At 39.5% G+C, this 17,508-nt stretch overlaps 1 protein-coding gene across 3 annotated transcripts in view; it reads left to right on the top strand.

Moving 5' to 3' along the window:
- Positions 1–17,508, top strand: part of dock8 (dedicator of cytokinesis 8) — a 69,619-nt gene that overhangs the window by 28,603 nt on the left and 23,508 nt on the right. For all 3 annotated transcript variants that reach the window (XM_088295154.1, XM_088295145.1, XM_088295162.1), the window contains 22 exons: positions 34–183; positions 1,422–1,502; positions 1,641–1,800; positions 1,882–2,018; positions 2,242–2,335; positions 2,412–2,574; positions 3,800–3,917; positions 4,276–4,346; positions 5,759–5,903; positions 5,997–6,098; positions 6,202–6,297; positions 8,120–8,354; positions 8,420–8,581; positions 9,187–9,365; positions 9,869–9,961; positions 10,447–10,542; positions 13,057–13,206; positions 13,282–13,395; positions 13,825–13,980; positions 14,409–14,548; positions 14,636–14,799; positions 16,830–16,981. In XM_088295154.1, coding sequence (XP_088151280.1) covers positions 34–183; positions 1,422–1,502; positions 1,641–1,800; positions 1,882–2,018; positions 2,242–2,335; positions 2,412–2,574; positions 3,800–3,917; positions 4,276–4,346; positions 5,759–5,903; positions 5,997–6,098; positions 6,202–6,297; positions 8,120–8,354; positions 8,420–8,581; positions 9,187–9,365; positions 9,869–9,961; positions 10,447–10,542; positions 13,057–13,206; positions 13,282–13,395; positions 13,825–13,980; positions 14,409–14,548; positions 14,636–14,799; positions 16,830–16,981 — 2,958 coding nt within the window. The remainder of the gene's footprint in view (positions 1–33; positions 184–1,421; positions 1,503–1,640; positions 1,801–1,881; positions 2,019–2,241; positions 2,336–2,411; positions 2,575–3,799; positions 3,918–4,275; positions 4,347–5,758; positions 5,904–5,996; positions 6,099–6,201; positions 6,298–8,119; positions 8,355–8,419; positions 8,582–9,186; positions 9,366–9,868; positions 9,962–10,446; positions 10,543–13,056; positions 13,207–13,281; positions 13,396–13,824; positions 13,981–14,408; positions 14,549–14,635; positions 14,800–16,829; positions 16,982–17,508) is intronic.

The following is a 17,508-nucleotide window of genomic DNA, read 5'->3' as shown; positions in this document are numbered from 1 at the left end:
ACACTTTCATTTGGATTGATCCTCTTTCTTTAGATATCTGAGAACTTCTACTGTGACTTAAACTCCGAGCAGTTTAAAGGCTTCCTGCGATTGCACACTCCTCATGTTGATCCCTCCTCGCTGGCACGGTCGGCCATTTTCTCCATCACCTACCCTTCGCCGGACATCTATCTGGTCATCAAGGTGAGCATTGAATGCATTAACAATGATTCTTAAACTTTTTACAGTACCATCTAAAGAAATATGCATCTCTCCAGTACCACCATCAACATTTAAGTCCCCCTTCCATGCCATGTCTTTTTTTGTATTCATTATTGCTGTTGGGTTTATACAAATTTCCTCGTTTTTTGACTAATAAACTTCATCTGATCTAATATAAACATATTATAGGGTAGAAGGCTTAAACATTCATCAATATTTTATTCCTAAAAATTATATTGTGTTTCATAGTAAGCCACTGTAACATTGTGCATAGTTTGAACATTAACACTTCCTTAATTGTAAGGAAAAGCAACTGTATGAATCTTTGAAAAGAAACTATTCTAAACAATTGAATGCAAATATGTGGTACTTCAAAGTTCAATACAAATCAACTCAACTAATAACAAATGTACTGAATTACAAAAAAAAGAAGTCAAGATTCTGTACAGTATAAACCGTATGGATAGTCAATTGCATCTATGCCTACTAAGGCTGAACGATTATGGAAAATCTAATTGCGCCTTTTTTTCCACTAATGAATGTGATTTCTTGGAAGGTCCTATATAGTGTATTTTTCAACAACAAACAATATCACAACTGTTATACATTATAGTGGGCATGTCCAGTTAACGGCGTCTCATTCATATCATTAACCATCTTTTTATCTGTCTTTTGTTTCAAAATATATGGCTTAATTCATCCTCTTAATATTTCACCGCTCCACAGCTAAGCTCAGATGCAGTTTTATTTGTTACGATTCTAGTCGCCACACACTACCGCCTCTGTGTATTTGGAGACCTGTAAATCAAAGTCGAGCCTTACAACAGGGGCACATGTCGGTCAGCCATAGACACTTCCTCAAACACAAAATAGACAACACACATGTACTTGGTGAAGGTTTTGTTTCCACACAGAGGAGATTTAACCAATGTGAGGTGAAAAGAATCAAGCTTGTTAGGAAGCTATAAGCTAGCGCAGCAGCGTTAGCTTAGCGTTCTGCCAATCACCCTCTATCGTCCCCTCCTCTGTCAATAAAGTAATAACTATTTAAACAGCAGCCTTGTGATTACAAAACTGCGTTCTCAAATTGTGATTATATTGCAAATGCATTTAAATCATTCAGCCCTAGAATACCGTGAGAATGACTGAATCACATATGGTTTCCTTTTTTCACTTTGATTGGGTTTTATCGATCTACGTGGTTTTGTACTGTGTTCCAGATTGAAAAAGTTCTCCAGCAAGGCGAGATTAGCGACTGCGCTGAGCCTTACATGACGATGAGGGATTGTGAATCGTCAAAGGTAATGTAGACCACAGGGAAACACTGAAATTGTAAACACTTACTAGGGACAGCCAATATATATTTTTTTAATTTAATACCATACATGATTGTTGTTGTGCACGTCATGTTTAAAGAACTCATGCATGTGGCCATCCAGAACAAGGACAAGCTGGAGAAACTGCGAGGCCAGGCCGAGGCCTTCTGCCACAGGCTGGGTCGCTACCGTATGCCGTTCGCCTGGGCCACCGTTAACATCATGGAAGTCATCAGCACTGCCGCCATTGAACGTGACGTCAGCGACTCTGACAGCATAAAAGGTGTGTGCTACCCCCCCTCCACCTCTCCTTTTTTCGTGTGATGTCATGTGACTTAGACTTATTTTCTCTTGTCTCCTTCAGGGAAATCCAGCAGTATAGATCGTAAAGCACAGTTGCCCAGGAGGAACTCTGAACGTTTCAGCACTTTCGACGAGCAATCGTGTAACATTTCTGCCTTCAAGCCTGCCACCATCACCATTAGCACCATCTTCAAACAGGTCCAGCTCCAAATACAAACAACAACTCTGTTGTAATGTTGAGATGCATCATGTCCCGTATAAAAGATAATATAAAAAAGATAACGTTCATCTTCCAAATGCATTGCATTAACACACAACCATGTCTGGCATCTATGTCAAGCAACTGTTAAAACAATTCAAGCTATTTAACCTTGGAAGGAAGCAACACGTTCTTTAAAATTTCTACGTTTTTCTGCTTCAGGAAGGGGATCGTTTGAGTGACGAGGACTTGCTCAAATTTCTGTATGAAATTAAGAAAACATCCACTCCACAGAGACGAATCAAGACGATATCAGGTGACGCCTTTTTCAATTGACTTCTATTGTGTAATGGTGCAAAACCAACGTCACGTTCCCGTCTTGTTGTGTTCAGGCTCCATAAAGCTGGACATGTCTCCACTACACGACTTACCTCAGGCGTGTTTGTCCACCGAGCTCATCCCCCTCATTCCTGTGGCGGAGAAAAACATTCGACACGTCAAAGAAGTGCTGGAGTTCCCCTCCAGTGAAGTTTACGTCCCTCATAACATTTACAGGTGAGCCGTGGTGACACTCCCATAGCGTGTAGTATAATGTGAAATATGAGAGCGTTGAAAGCATTTGTGTAAAACGTGCAAATAGGAATTACAAATATGATTTTGTAAGGAGAAACAGAAAATAGCCTGAGGTTCAAGCAGGCCTTCTTGTCTAAACAGAAACTGTTTTTATTTCTCCAACAAGCCGCAGGCAATATGAACAGTCGCATCGCACTCATTAGTCTCAAGAGGTGACGTCACTCGTTGCATTGTGATGCATTTAACATTTGTATTTTAGCGGGAACATTATGGAAAGTATTTGTTTTTCACTTTAATGTATACAAATAGTTTGGGCTTTGGAGGGCCTCACAAACCATCAAGTATGACACTGATAAATTAACCGCTAATGGCTTTGTGCACGCGACATTCATTTGTAGTCCGGACTGAACATCTCCTGCTCTGAAGTGAGTCTCATCATTTCAATAAGTGTCAAATAACACCACAAAAAAGTAGCTTTATTTTTGGGATTTTCACTTATTTTCAGAATAATCTTTTCGAGCAGGCTTAGAAAAGTGGCTGAATACTAAATACGGCTAAAAGTTTTTATCTTAATGAAGAATGTCAAAGACCTTTTTTTAAAGCTCCTGACATTTGTTTGAAATTGTGAACAAAATACATGATATATCAATGTTAATAAATCATTTAATTATTGTAATTATATTATTTATATTTTTAATAACAAAAACAATAAACATTGGTTTAGGAAAGTGTGAAATTAAAGTGAATTCAAGTATAGTAATACTTGATTTCCAACTTCATGTACCTTATAGAAACCAGAAAGATACAAAATACCCCTACAAAAGATTTACTTTGAAATGAGAGTAACTACATGTCCTAGGAAAAATTAATTAAATTGGCTCCATTTTGAAAGATGTAATTAATATATATATATTTTTTTTTAAATTGCACTTTACAGTGGAGGGTAGCGAGTCCGCAAATAATTGACGTTCATTGAAATGCATTGGCTGCAAAAAACACTGATAAATATTCAATATGTGTTTTGCTCTGGCAATATCTTCAATTTTGTCTTCTTATTCCTCATTTCAGAAGTTTGAATTTTGTGTTGAAAGCCATGTAAACTTCTGTTTCTCATTGCTTCACTTTTTGCTGCTACTCATGTGTTACTATTGCCATCTAGTGGTTTAAGTCTGAATTACAACACTTTTTTTTTCTTTTTATTATGCAGGAACTTGCTCTTTATTTATCCCCAGAGGCTGAACTTTGTCAACAGGCTGACGTCTGCGCGAAACATCACCATCAAAATCCAGTTTATGAGTGGAGAAGACTCCAGCTGTGCTCTACCTGTGAGTACAGATGCAACCTCTCCAACTATTCGGACACACAAACCCAAATTTGATTGGTAAAAGTTGTTTTTAAAAGAACGTAAAGTTATGAAAAGCTTAGCAGAAAAAAAGTCCTCAAATAAGTGGTTGGGCTGTACCACAATCAATCTTTCTGGGTATCCTCCAATACTTTATAATATGATCTAATGTGCCGGAATGCATATGTACCCTAAAAGCTGCTCAAAAGAACACTTGGTTTCCAATATTAAAGTTGATTGATTTTTTTTTTTTATCCAAAATAATGGAAACATATTGTGAAGTAATTTAAACCAAACTTTTATGAATTGCGTGTGTTTGCGTGTGTTTTTTTTCTCCCCAGGTCATTTTCGGCAAATCCAGTGGCCCTGAGTTTGTGCGGGAAGTTTACACGGCTGTTACCTACCATAACAAGCAAGTACAGTTATACGCTTCAATACCGTGGCTTACCTTGCTGTCGTAGATATTTTTATTTTGTGTTGAAATTAGGGCTGTCAAAATTAAAGCATTAACTCAAGTGATTAATCCCAAAAATATTTACTCAGTTAAATATTTTAACTCCATCAACTCGGTTTGATTTACTTCAAAGATAATTTGCATACTTTGCAAATATTGTGCCACATTTGCTGTACATCTTTAGCAAGTCTCAGAACAAAACACTGCATTCAAGTTACCACTGGGCCTTGCAAACCAACACTACTGGAGTATGGCATTTGTGGGCAGTTTTGACAAATGTTTCAAAGAAAAATGCCTGTAAAGAAAGCTATTAGAACAGTCTTTGAATTAAATATACTTCATATTTGGTGATTTTGCATCAATTCCAAGATATTATGCAAGTAAATATCTGTTACAAGCTTTGCAAAAAATAGTTGTTGAAAAATGTGATTAATCGCGATTAATCATGGAATTCTTTGTGATTTAGTTAAAAAAAAAATCACTTGACAGCCCTAGTTGAAATACAAAGTTTTTAAAAAGTCTGTCTAACTAAATATCAATGTGATGAAAGTGGGTGGGAGGCTTAATCTATGAAACAAATGCTTGGATTCTTTTCTTCCATTGTTACGCATGTTTTATGAATACAATTAATTTTTGTTTAAGCGTGTAATAAGTTTAAACATGTTTCAAGTATGTGGTAGGTGTATTATGGGGCTTGAACTATTATGTGTTATTTTAGTGGTGTTTATAATGTGGGTTTGGATCAAATGCAATGATATTTTAGTCTGGAAACAGCCTGAATAAATACAGCATTTTAAAATAAATACAGGCTGTTGTTTACAACTATCCCTACATACAATTTTGAGGTTTCCAGTGATGCCCGATGGATTAATGTGCGCAGTGGCGTAAGAATATGTTGTCATGTGACACACAGTGGCATGCCATGTTATCTCGGTTCTTATTGGTTTTCATTTGATTGTTTTATGTTATGGCCCAAGAAGTGTTTTTATGTAATTATTCAGTGTAGTTATGACTACTAATGCGGTTGCAGAGACTGTGCACTCGGACTGGTTTGTTGGAAAGGAACTGTCAGGGCTCCAGCTTATCTTTTTTTTTTTTTTTTACTAAGGCCCCTGTTCTCAAACTGAAAGTCACTATAAGTTGATTTAAGTAAATATTTATTCCACTCATTTTTACTTTATTACCGATGAAGGGGTGGAAATGTGGAGCAGAAGTTTGTCAGCAAAAAAAAAAATATTCAAGAATATTAACTTTTTTTGTTTAAATCAGCAGATTTACTGGTTTAAAATGGACCTGAATTGTCTCAAAATGCCTCCACTTAGGGGTAGTCTGGAGCACTGCCTCCTGTAAATGTCTCCTTTTTTGCTCAGATCGCCGGATTTCCACGAGGAGGTGAAGCTGGCCCTTCCCGCCCGTCTAACAGAGCGACACCACTTGCTCTTCACCTTTTACCACATCAGCTGCCAACAGAAACAGAACCAGAGCAACAGCTGCGAAACGCTCATTGGCTACTCTGTAAGCTTCATGATCATACAATAAGCTTTTCTTTTTTTCCCTTTTTTTTTTTTTTTAAAGTCCAACTTTTTTTGCACTTGCCTCCTCATCTAGTGGCTGCCCATATGGATTAATGACCGACTGCACACGGGTCAGTTTTGCTTGCCGATCGTCTTGGAGCGACTCCCTCCTAATTATTCTCTACACACTGCTGAGGTAAACATATTTAAAGATACCTCACAGCATCCCTTTTTATTCTTGTTCGATAAGTGCACACCATCGTTGAGTTTTCTTCCTTTTGGTGTCATTTGCTGTGCAGAAACTTCCTTCTCAGACCATCCCAGTCAAGTGGATGGAAAGCCACAAGGGATTGTTCAATGTTGAGGTCCAGGCTGTGTCGTCTGTGCACACTCAGGTCAGTTTAAGATCATTGTTTAAAGCAGTAGTTGTGGAACTACATTAAAATACAGTCTATTTTCTAGTGTATTGCATTTAAAAATGTTAAATAGAATTTGGACCTAAGAAATGTAGGAAAACAAGTTCAAAAAGATGAACTGCAAATTTACTCGAATTAAATTTTTATACAACTGAACTGTGCTTAAATATACTGTAGTGTATTCTGAAAATGTTTCATTCACTGCAACATAATGCGCAGTTTGGTCATTTAATTTAGTGATTCTTATGTGTACCACTAATGCAGGCATCGGCATGGGCAACTTGGCCACAATTTTTCATCAGTTCTGAGGGAAGACACATTACCTTACCAGATATACTGGATGATGAAAATGCCATTTGAAATATGTGCATATGTGCCAAATGTGTGCTCTTAATATATTTCATTCTTCATAATATTTTTCTAGGTGCATTTATAAAAGATCCAACAGTCAGTGACAAAGGGTTTGAACAATCAAAAAATAACCACATACTGTGATTTAAAAAAATAAATAAATAAATAACAGAAACAATCCTTCAGTGAATACAATTTTCCACTCAAGCATCGCACAAAGCTGCTGAAAAACAAACAAACATTAAGTGCAAGAACACATTTTGTGCATGTTTTTCAATAAAATCAACCCACTCAAAATTGGAATCTTATTGAGGTAATGCATTTGTCCTGCATGGCATGTCTAATCCGCAAAAAAATTACCGGTACTTACGCTGTTGTGTGAGGCAGTACAAGATCCGGTGCAAACGTTAATTAAGCCACTTCAGCCAACTCCTGTTGCATGGTGATATTACAACTTAAACTTCAAGTCAACTATACAGTGGAACCCCGCTATTTATTGGGGATAGGGAACTGGGAAGCCAATAAAAATCTGTGTAGAATTGACGCCCATTGAAATGCATTGGAGAGAAAAAATATTGAGAGATTTTTTTAGGGTTGTCAAATTATCACATTGATGGGCGGTAATTAATTTTTGTAATTAACACAAACCAGTGCCGAACTAGTTAAAAAAAAAAGAGTCCGTCTGATGGCTTGCACTAAATGAATCTGCCAGGGGTGTATAGTCCAGACTGTAGATGCTGATAGTCCACCTCAAGCGTACTTTGAAATGTTTATCAGTCTGTATCTCATTTCCTAATGTTGAGGCACTTTTTCCTCTGTAAATTCCGAAATTTCCCGTAAGCCCTGGACTTGAGCTCAATGTCATTGTCAGCTTGTGGTGTCAAACTTTTGTGCTGGCTGGTGTGTGAATTGTTATTATCAGCAGTGATGATAGGCTGATGTCCTTTTGTTTTCTTAAAAAAAATGAAGAAAAAAAAATACACGTGCAACCTACCCACATTACCTATTACCTGTATTTTACCCTGGGTAGGGAATTCCGCTTACTCTAGAGCAGGCATGGGCGAAACTACGGTCCGGGGGCCACATGCGGCCCGCCCAACTTGAAAAAAATGAAATGAACAAACCTTGCCAATGTTTTATTTTATAAATACTGGGATGTGTGAAAGACAGATATTTTGTTGTAATGCTTTTGTTCATTTTCATTTAAAATCCAATGTATTTTTTTTTCCCGATAAGGTGAGGTTACCAAAACACTCCATCCATCTGCTCCGGGTCTGTCCCCTCTGTCAAATTTTAGAACCCATTGTGGCCCACCAATCAAAAAGTTTGCCCACCTGCTCTAGAGCTATATCCTGCCTGTTTTGGTTAATTCCCTATCCCAACGTTCTAGCAACAAATGAGCACTATATAGTTACTATATCCCCAGTCTCTTGTTTTATTTACCCAACAGGACAACCACTTGGAGCGCTTCTTTACACTGTGTCACGCGCTGGAGGGCGGCGCCACGTTCCCGCTGCGCGTGCGAGAGGAGAAGATTCCCGAGAACAAGCTGGAGCACGAGCTGAAGCTCAGCATCATCTCCTTGTCGTCATCCAGCCTGGAACCGCTGGTGCTTTTCCTGCACCTGGTGTTGGACAATCTCTTCACTCTCATCATGCAGCCCATGCTCATTGCTGGCCAGACGGGTCAGTTGATGATGTCATTGACTTCATTGCATCCAATAGATATGTCACGACGTACTGTTTTTCAGCTAACCTGGCCCAGATCGCCTTTGAGTCGGTGGTGTCCATTGTCAACGGTCTGCATAACAGTCAGGAGCTGACCAGGGACCAACAGGGTCGAAACAGCCTATTGGCGACTTACCTTTACTGGGTGTTTCGTCTACCTGACCCCCCTCGAGACATTCCAAATGGTACGCACTGATGAATACGCACCAAGATACCGGTACATTTCTGTGTGAAGGTAAAACCTAATTTTCTCAAAGGTGTGAATTGTTTCCACTTATATGGTGCATAAAATACATTTGACGTGGTACCCTCTTTTGCTCAATACTAATTAGTCCTTCTGTGAGTTTATTTGCAAATTCCAATACTACTTCTATTAACGTAATTAATAGTACAACCTAAAAACAATAATGTGCGGCAAACATTTGACTTTGACAAATGCACCCATCTAATTATCCATTTTGTATACTCCTTATCCGGCTCACAGCTGACTTTACACTTTGCTCTGGTTCCCTGCCAATTGCAGGGCACATATGGATAAACAAATATTCACTCTGACATTTACACCCAAAAAAAACTTAGTCACTCATTTAACCTAAGAAGCATCTTTTCGGAATGTGGGATGAAGCGGGAGTACCTGCAGACGACACTCACAAGCACAAGGAGAACATTCTAAGCCCTCACGGGAAGGCTGGAGCCCAGATTCAACCCCCCAAACTTTTTATGACCGAGTTCCTCCCGAGTGCCCAATCAAAAACCACGTTGACGCAAATTTGTGCTTGCCCGGAAACAGGAACAGGTGGCGTAATGCCGTCCACAGAGAGCCGTTACAGCACGATGGGCCGAGCCTGCGCGGCCTCAGTGGGCAACATGTTACTGCAGTCCCGGATCCGCAGCAGCAGCAATCCTGACATCCCTGCGCCGCACTCGTCTGCTGAGGATGCTGAGGTCAAGCACATCTTGGCTGCCAAGGTATGCCAGAGGTGGGAGTGAGTCACATTTCAGCGAGTCAGTAGTAAGTTTCAGTTTTTGCCACAGTTACTGTGTTACCAGTCTTTGTGTTGTGTATTACTTTGTCTTCTCAATTTCATGTAAATACACATTCAACTTATCCAATATATTACTTGTCTTTGTGGTTTTATAGTGATGGTTAAAGTGACATGTCATAGTTGTATTTCATGCACTTCTAAGTCAAGTCAGGCCTCATGAATACCAAGTCAAAGTGAGTCTTTCAGTTTTATCCGAAAATAGGCCAAATTCTAAAATCAGTTACTTAAGCTGCACAGATAGCTTTGCATTTTTTCTACATGATCACCCAGCATGCGTTTTCAGAAACACATACACATGTCACATGTCATTTGATTTCTAACGCCTACAGTACATTAGCTATTGTAATAGGCCGGCAGACAGCGGTTCTAATGAGGACATCCATCATGCTCATCGTGATGGAACGTGTATGTGTTTTTTGTCTGCAGGGCCACAACGTTCCAGGCAGTCGCATGTCAACCATTTTGGACACAAACAGCCATCAGAACGCATCAGGAAGCACCAGGCCCTCCAGCAGAAAGGTACAAGCAACGGGGGAGTGTCGCTATGGTTACTTAGGTTATATAAAGCATTTTTTAAATGTTTTTTTTTTTTTTACTTTGATTTAAAATCTCCTCCAAATAATAATCTATCCAAAAATATGATAATAATAAACCGAGAGGTTTTTGCAAAATGGAAAATAAATCAGACCAAATATGCAATAAATTCTACCAGAGTTAGCCAGTCACTCTCTGTATTTATTGTACTTTTTTCCATTACATCTCTGCGTGAGCAGAAAATACACGTTTAATTAAATAAGTACTTAATCTGTGCAGTGCTTTTGGTTCACTGTATTTATCATAGAAGGAACTATTGAACAACTTTTGAGGAACAATGTCTGATGTCCACAAGGTGTCAGTGTGACACAACTTTTTTTTTCTTTCCACACCGTGTTCAAAGTTCTTCCCCCTAGTAGCAAATATCGCCTGTCTTATATTCACGCTATGCGTGTTTTTGTGTCTTGCAGCAGTTTCACGAGGAGCTGGCCCTGCAAATGGTGGTCAGCACGGGAGTGTGCAGGGAGAACGCTTATAAATATGCCTGGTTCTTCTTTGAGCTGCTGGTCAGTAGTTTTACTTATATAATGAAAAAAACAGAGATTTGTATGTTATTCATCACAACATTTGGCCATGAATCTCTCTCCTCCTCTCGCTTCCCCTTCTCCCTCTCTCTCTCTCTCTCTCTCTCTCTCTCTCTCTCTCTCTCTCACTCTCTCTCTCCCCCTTTGTTTTTACTGTGGCATATCATTACTCACATTTATTATCAACCCCTACATTAATCTCACTTAGTCATACTTGTCCTGCCGTGACCTCACTTTGGGGATGAATCAAAAGCAGGCCTTCTTGTATGGGGTTTTATATTTTTACCATAGCATACCATAAAACTGATTTTGTTGGTTTTATTTGAATCAGCTTCACATTTTTTGTGTTTCGACAATAGGCTTTTGTTTTAGCCTATGGCTTTTTTTCGGATCATTATGTTTATTCTATTGTGTAATGTGATCGTTATTATGAATAACTGGCCAGAGGAGTGTTCACATGAATGACACTTGTCACGCCTCTGCGTGATTGAGCATGTTGTGGATTAGTCTTTTCTAGTTTATTCTTGTGTTCTATTCATTTTTGTGAATAGGCATTTGTATGTTCGCCGATTTATTTGTTTTTTTTCCCTGGCCTTCATTATTGTGGAACTTTCCCCAATTTACTGATTTTGTGCTTAGGCCACTGCAATAAAAGTAACACTTTGACGCCATCTGGAGGAACGTTCGTGTTGCTGTTTGGTTTAATTCAAGGATACGGTAGTTTTTCTTGTTGATATGAGATGGTTTGTTAGTGTTGCACTTTGTGTACTGTGAAAGTGTGTTTTTGCTTGCCTCCCAATGGGGCTCTTAATAGCGTGTGTAGTCTGAGTTGCTGTTAAAATTTGCCTGTGCATTATTCCCCGTTATTTATATTTGTATGTCAATGGCAAAATGAACATTTTAATGACTTTGTGTAATGCTATTGTGTATATTTGTCTGGCCGTGTGTAATGTTACGTCAGGTTGTGCTAATTAGCGTTTTCTAGGCTGGTATGCTTGCTAACACTATGGATGAGCTAAACGTGAAGGCGGTTTGTTTGTGTTCATTATTTTCACGACTGAAAATCTTAGATTTCTAGTAGTTCAAGAGATAGCAGTTTTTCATGATATATTAGGTGTCATGCTCCTCTGCGTATGGACGGGTGCTGAAGGGATCATTTTGAGACATGTATTTCTATTCTGCAAGGTGCCATTTATCATGAATAAGGAACGAACGATAGTGTTACAGGAATTCTATGGCACTGTCTGTGCGTTCATGCCCAATTATGCTGGGCCATTGCCCATCTCTTCTAAGCGTGTCTTAAGAGGGGAAGTGTACCTACCAGTCATGGGCATGCATAACAGCATTCACATTAGCCCAGTACTTCTTGAAACCTTTTACACGTATTACAGCCTAAAAAAAATATTTACAAGCTCTACAAGTTCTACTCTCATTACTCATGTGTTCATTAAACAACAAGACTTAGTTATTTTTTACTAAAATGTTTAGCTCATATTTTTGTAAACCACTGTAGCACTACTCAGTCTGATCACAATGCAATTGAGAAGAGGAAAAAAGAAATAAATCATACACACATAAATGTTGAATCGATTCAAATGTGTAGCGCATTGAAGAAAATAAAAGAATGTACATTAATGAATGTTTAGTTCTTTAAAGTTGGATACATTTGTATTTGATTTAAAATTTAAATTCAACTGAACTGTACTTTGAGAGTGATTGTTCATCACACTAATAGGGGTACCACACTTTGAGAATCACATCACTAGCCAAATATTTTGAACTTTAGGTGTCCGGTGCGGTTAGGCATGGTTCCAACGTCTAAGTATGAGTACCCACTAAATGTGCTTTGGTCAACCTGCAAATACAATACAGTAATTCCTTGCCACTTCGCGCTTCACTTTTTGCGGCTTCAGTGTTTCATGGATTTTTCCAAATGATTCACCCCCCCCCCAAAAAAAATATATACCACCATATCAGCACCCATATTGAAGAAGGAGACTTGTTGTGAAGAGAATAGTTGATTTTTGTACATACCCACTGGCACTCACATTGGTTCCAAGCTGATCGACCAATGATAGCACTGCAGGATTGTAGTTAAGGTAAGCCAATTTTAAGATAAAAATGAAAACTCTCACATAATCGTCTGGCACAATTAGGAAACAACGTTGACTTCTTTATCACCTCTCACAGGCTGCATATTGATATTTCTTCTTAATTTGGGATTTTTAAATTCAAATGTGTTGTGTAACAAGTAATTAGAAGGTTGGGAACCATATCTGGGCGTTGCAACAGCGTAATAAAGGTGTAAACACCCCCAAATTAAAAATTTAAAATAAGAATATTAAAAAAAAAAAAAAAGTCTACTTTGCGGTTTTTCACTTTTCGTGGGTGTTCCGGTACCAATTCATCGCAAAAAACGAGGGATTACTTTGCATCCCAAAAGCCATTCGGTTGGGTTTAATTTCCGGTTATTGTTCCCATCTTTCATCCAAACAGGTGAAAAGCATGGCCCAGCATGTGTCTCAACTGGATCCGAACAACGTTCCGAGGAGGAACCGCTTCTCCGACCGCTTCAAAGACGACATCACCACCATCGTCTCTGTGGTCACGGCTGAGATCGGGACCATCCTGGTCAAGCAGCAGAAAGTAGGGCAGTCATACGACTTAGCTGAGCATAAGTGAGACACTTCGCCGATTCCAATTTGTCTACGTCTGTTTAAGGAGGTGGAGCAAGCGGAGAAAGTCAACATCAGCCTGGCCTTCTTCCTCTACGACTTGTTGTCTCTCATGGACCGAGGCTTTGTCTTCCTGCTGGTGAAAAACTACTGTAATCAGGTATGGCATTGTCATGATGTGTGGGACTTGCTATAATACGAGTACGCTGCAATGTACAAGCAGCTAAAAGGAATCCTATTATGCTTTTTTTGGGTCACGGACGTGTTTTTATTATACGTCTGAGACATGTTTTCTCCAAAATAACCCAAGGATCAAGAGTCATATCACACTTCATTACTTTTACTGGACTATTACTCTTGCTGTAAGTAGCCCCTTTGTCTCGCGCAAGTGAGCAATTGTAGGCTGGACCCCTCCAATGTACAAGTGTATTTGTATAAAAGCAATTAAGAAGTCATTTTTCCATAATACAGTATGTCCCTTGTAACGTGGCGTTCACAATTGCACACAGAAGCCTCTTTCACACAGTAATCCTGCAAAATATGCACATCGGTGGCATTTTTCAAGCGTTTTCTCTTCTTTCTGGTCCAGATGTCTGCCAAAAGTGTTTCGATGCCAACACTGATCAGCATGCGTCTGGAGTTCCTGCGAATCCTGTGCAGTCACGAGCACTACCTCAATCTCAGCCTGTTCTTTAGCAGTCCAGCCTCGGCTCCTGCTTCTCCGTGCCCGTCCATCTCCTCACAGGTCCGTCCTTGGTGTCTCTTTGAGCCTTCTTTAGTTTGTACACAGTCCACTACATCAACTTTTCTTTGCTGTGGTTAATCTCTCTATTCTTACGGTCTTGACTCTAATCTCATTAAACGGGTGAAGTAAATGATTGCACAGTTCGAAAATACCCTAATCACTCTATCTAATTAAAACTGAGAACTTTGGCTAATTAGTCAAGTGTCAACACTGGTCTTATAAAATAGAATCTTCCATATCCAACTGTGCCTGTTATCACGCCACATCTGTTTTTGTATAAATATTCTAGATTAACATTTAAATTGGTGACATAAGAGTGACTTAGTAAACAATAAAAAAAAAAAAACTTTATTTAAATGAATATACCGGTAGTTATATAGCAATAATTCGTGTTACATGACTGTAGTGTGTTTTGTGTCTCCGTACAGAGCTCTGGTTCGTGTAGTTTCCAGGAGCAGCAAAGGATCCTGGGACTGTTTGAGCTCTCTCAAGAGTTCAAGCAGCAGCACTACCTCACCGGGCTGCTGCTCACCGAGCTCAACGCAGCCCTCGACATGGAGTCAGAGGGGTAAGTAAAAAAAGGGGCAAAGATGCGTAATGAAATCCCTAACGTGAGGTGTCACTATCCTGGTTGTTTGATGACGTGTGACTTCAGGGGAAAGGTGCAGAGGAAGGCCATCAACGCCATCTTCAGCCTTCTGTGCTCTCACGATCTGGACCATCGCTGTGTCAAGAGCGAGGTCAGAGCCAAGATGGCTGCCCTCTACTTGCCTTTGGTGGGCATCATCATTGACTCCACCAACTACCTGGATTTCACAGGTGTGGATTATTTCAATCACTACAATTCTACATTGTGTGTGTATCACAAATACGGTATATGGTGTTGCGATATGTTTGTGTATATATGTGGAGACAAAATCTTTTTGAATTGAAAAACTTTGAAGAAAGTAAAGTAGACCGTCTGCATCTCGTATAACGATTTACATTTACTGTGCTCTCAAAATAACTCATCACCTAGCCTTTAATATCTGATCTTCTGGCAGCAAATATGAGTACACCACAAAGGGAATTTGTCCAAAAGTCTCAATACTTTATTTTTCCCACAACCCTAACCCTCTTGGGCATAGAGTTCACCACGCTTCACTGGAATTCGCTTCCACTCCTGACATCAGGGAGCTGGTGAATTTTATCGGTCTTGTTCACCTGCACCTTCTGTTTGAGGATCCCACAGTTGCTCAATAGGGTTTAGGTTTGGAAACATACATAGACAGTTACGTAATTACCTTTACCTTCAGTGTCTTTAGCAAGGAAGTGGTCATCTTGGAGGTGTGTTTTGGGTTATTATTATGTTGAAATGTGATCCTGCACAAAAGTTCCCGTAGAAAGGCGATTAAGCTGAGCCTTAGTTTGTTCCAGTACATAGTGGCATTCAAGGCCCCTTCGGTGAACTGTAGCTCTACAGTGCTGGTAGCACTCATGCAGCCACACATGACAAGACAATTGAAACTTGTTTTTGTACTCCTACATTTCCCCCTTCTGAACCCCAAAAAAGTTTGACTTGGTCTCATCAGACCACAGGACATGGTCCCCATAATCTATATCTGCTGTGCTTTAGCAAACTGTTTGCAGGATTTCTTGTGCATGATCTTTAGAAAAGCAGTTTGTGGCATATAGTCTGAGCGCACAGTTTCACGCAATGCTGCCAATACCCATATGTTTGTTTTTCAAGCATATGCACTCCACTTCTTTGATGGACCATGACAAGGCCTGTTCTGAGTGGACCCTGTCCTGTTAAACCGCTGTATGGTCTTGGCCGCACCTCATTTACAGGCTGTTGGCAATCATTGTATCGCTTAGGCTGTCTTTATACAGCGCAACATATGTTCTTTTCAAATCCTGATAGAGTTTTTTGCCATGAGGGTTCATATTGCCATATTTTTAGGCGCAGCGTGTTGTTAGGCACAATATCATTGAACGGATCTATTTTAAAACCATTTCATAGGAAGGCGCTTTATCTTTGTGGACCAGCTTGTGATTTGATAGATTTAGCGTATCATGCTAGGTTCAGACTGCACACAAAATATTGGTTAGCGCAGATTGTCTCGCTTGCTTTTGGTCGCCATGCAACTACACAGGGATTGCTTCAAGCATAAAAGAGGAGGGAACCTTTGACAGATGAAAAAAAAAGTTTGAATTTTGCCAGTCAATCTGGTGACCTCTGGTTGTGTTACCTAATGGTAAATGCTAACTTGGTTGTCAGTTCAGCAGCTGTAAACAAGTCCATGCACTCACCATTAACCAACATTTTATTTTAGAATTAGGCCAGTAAGATTACATTTCCCATGATTCTTAGATATGGAAGCCGGAAGTCATTCTAGTTCCAGTATGACGAAAGCATGAATACCTGCTAGCAATTAGATACGGATGAGAATGAGAATACAAATGCGTTAGGAAGGAATTGGAATTAAAGACGATGAACAGAAAAGCGGACATCCATCCATATATGAGGCGTACAGGATTACAAGGGGAGTCGATTTCTTTTTTTTATTATTTTTTTTTTTAGAAAATTCATATTATTTTAAGTGCGCCTGATGATCCAAAAAATATTCAACTGACCATTAAGACAACAGTAAATTTTCACTATTTTACAGGCCGTACTGACTTCTTCACATTGTAGGTATACGTGTCATTTCTTCAGTTTCCTCCAGTCAGATTATAAAATAAAATATCTGCAGAAATATTTGTAGTTGTTTCGCCTTTTGTAAAATTCAGTATTATACTGTAAAACATGTGCAGGTGTACCTTATATTGTGACCCTTGTAAGTTAGTCTGTGTGTCTGTCTCCACAGTGTCAGACGCACGCTGTGCAAAGAGCAAAAGTGGTGGACCTGAGGACGACCTTGACAGCGTGCCGCCCATCAATCAATCTGTTGCCATGGCGATCGCCGGGAACCCCTTCAACACGCTGGGGAGGAACGTTCTTGTTTCCATGGCATCCATGGTAAAAACTGTCAACTATGAAGCTGTTTTTAGAAGTGTGTGGGTGTGTGTGTGGGGGTGTGTATGTGTGTGTATTCGGTATGCATCTATGTTGTGCCAAAATGTGAAGTTCACTGAGGTAGATTGATTGGCTGTCAGAGGCACACACTCACACGAAAATATGATGGTTTATATGCAATGCTGTTATAAGAGGGTCATCATAGCTAAAAAACACATCCATCATGTGTAGTATCTACCTATCAAACTACACAGTCACCTCCAAGAGATGCACTCTAGTGACCCTGGAATGCTTTTGCATGAAACACCACCACAGCGGGAAAAGTGACTTTCACACAACGCAGCCCTCGGCTTGATATTTATCATAGTTCCAAACATGGCAGCTGTAGTACTTCAGCTGCTTCGATCGATGTTTTTGGTCGTTTTTTGTTTTTTTTCTTTTCCCTTATTGATATTTTCACAGCAATGTTTGGTGGCAAAGCCGTGAATGTTGGGTGTGGGAAAAAGCTGGGTCCCACCATGAGAATGTGA

This window comes from Idiotropiscis lumnitzeri, chromosome 1, assembly GCF_059441095.1.
Source record: "Idiotropiscis lumnitzeri isolate Australia: NSW breed Sydney's pygmy pipehorse chromosome 1, RoL_Ilum_1.0, whole genome shotgun sequence".
Taxonomy (NCBI): domain Eukaryota; kingdom Metazoa; phylum Chordata; class Actinopteri; order Syngnathiformes; family Syngnathidae; genus Idiotropiscis; species Idiotropiscis lumnitzeri.
This window is presented reverse-complemented; position numbering and strand designations above follow the sequence as displayed.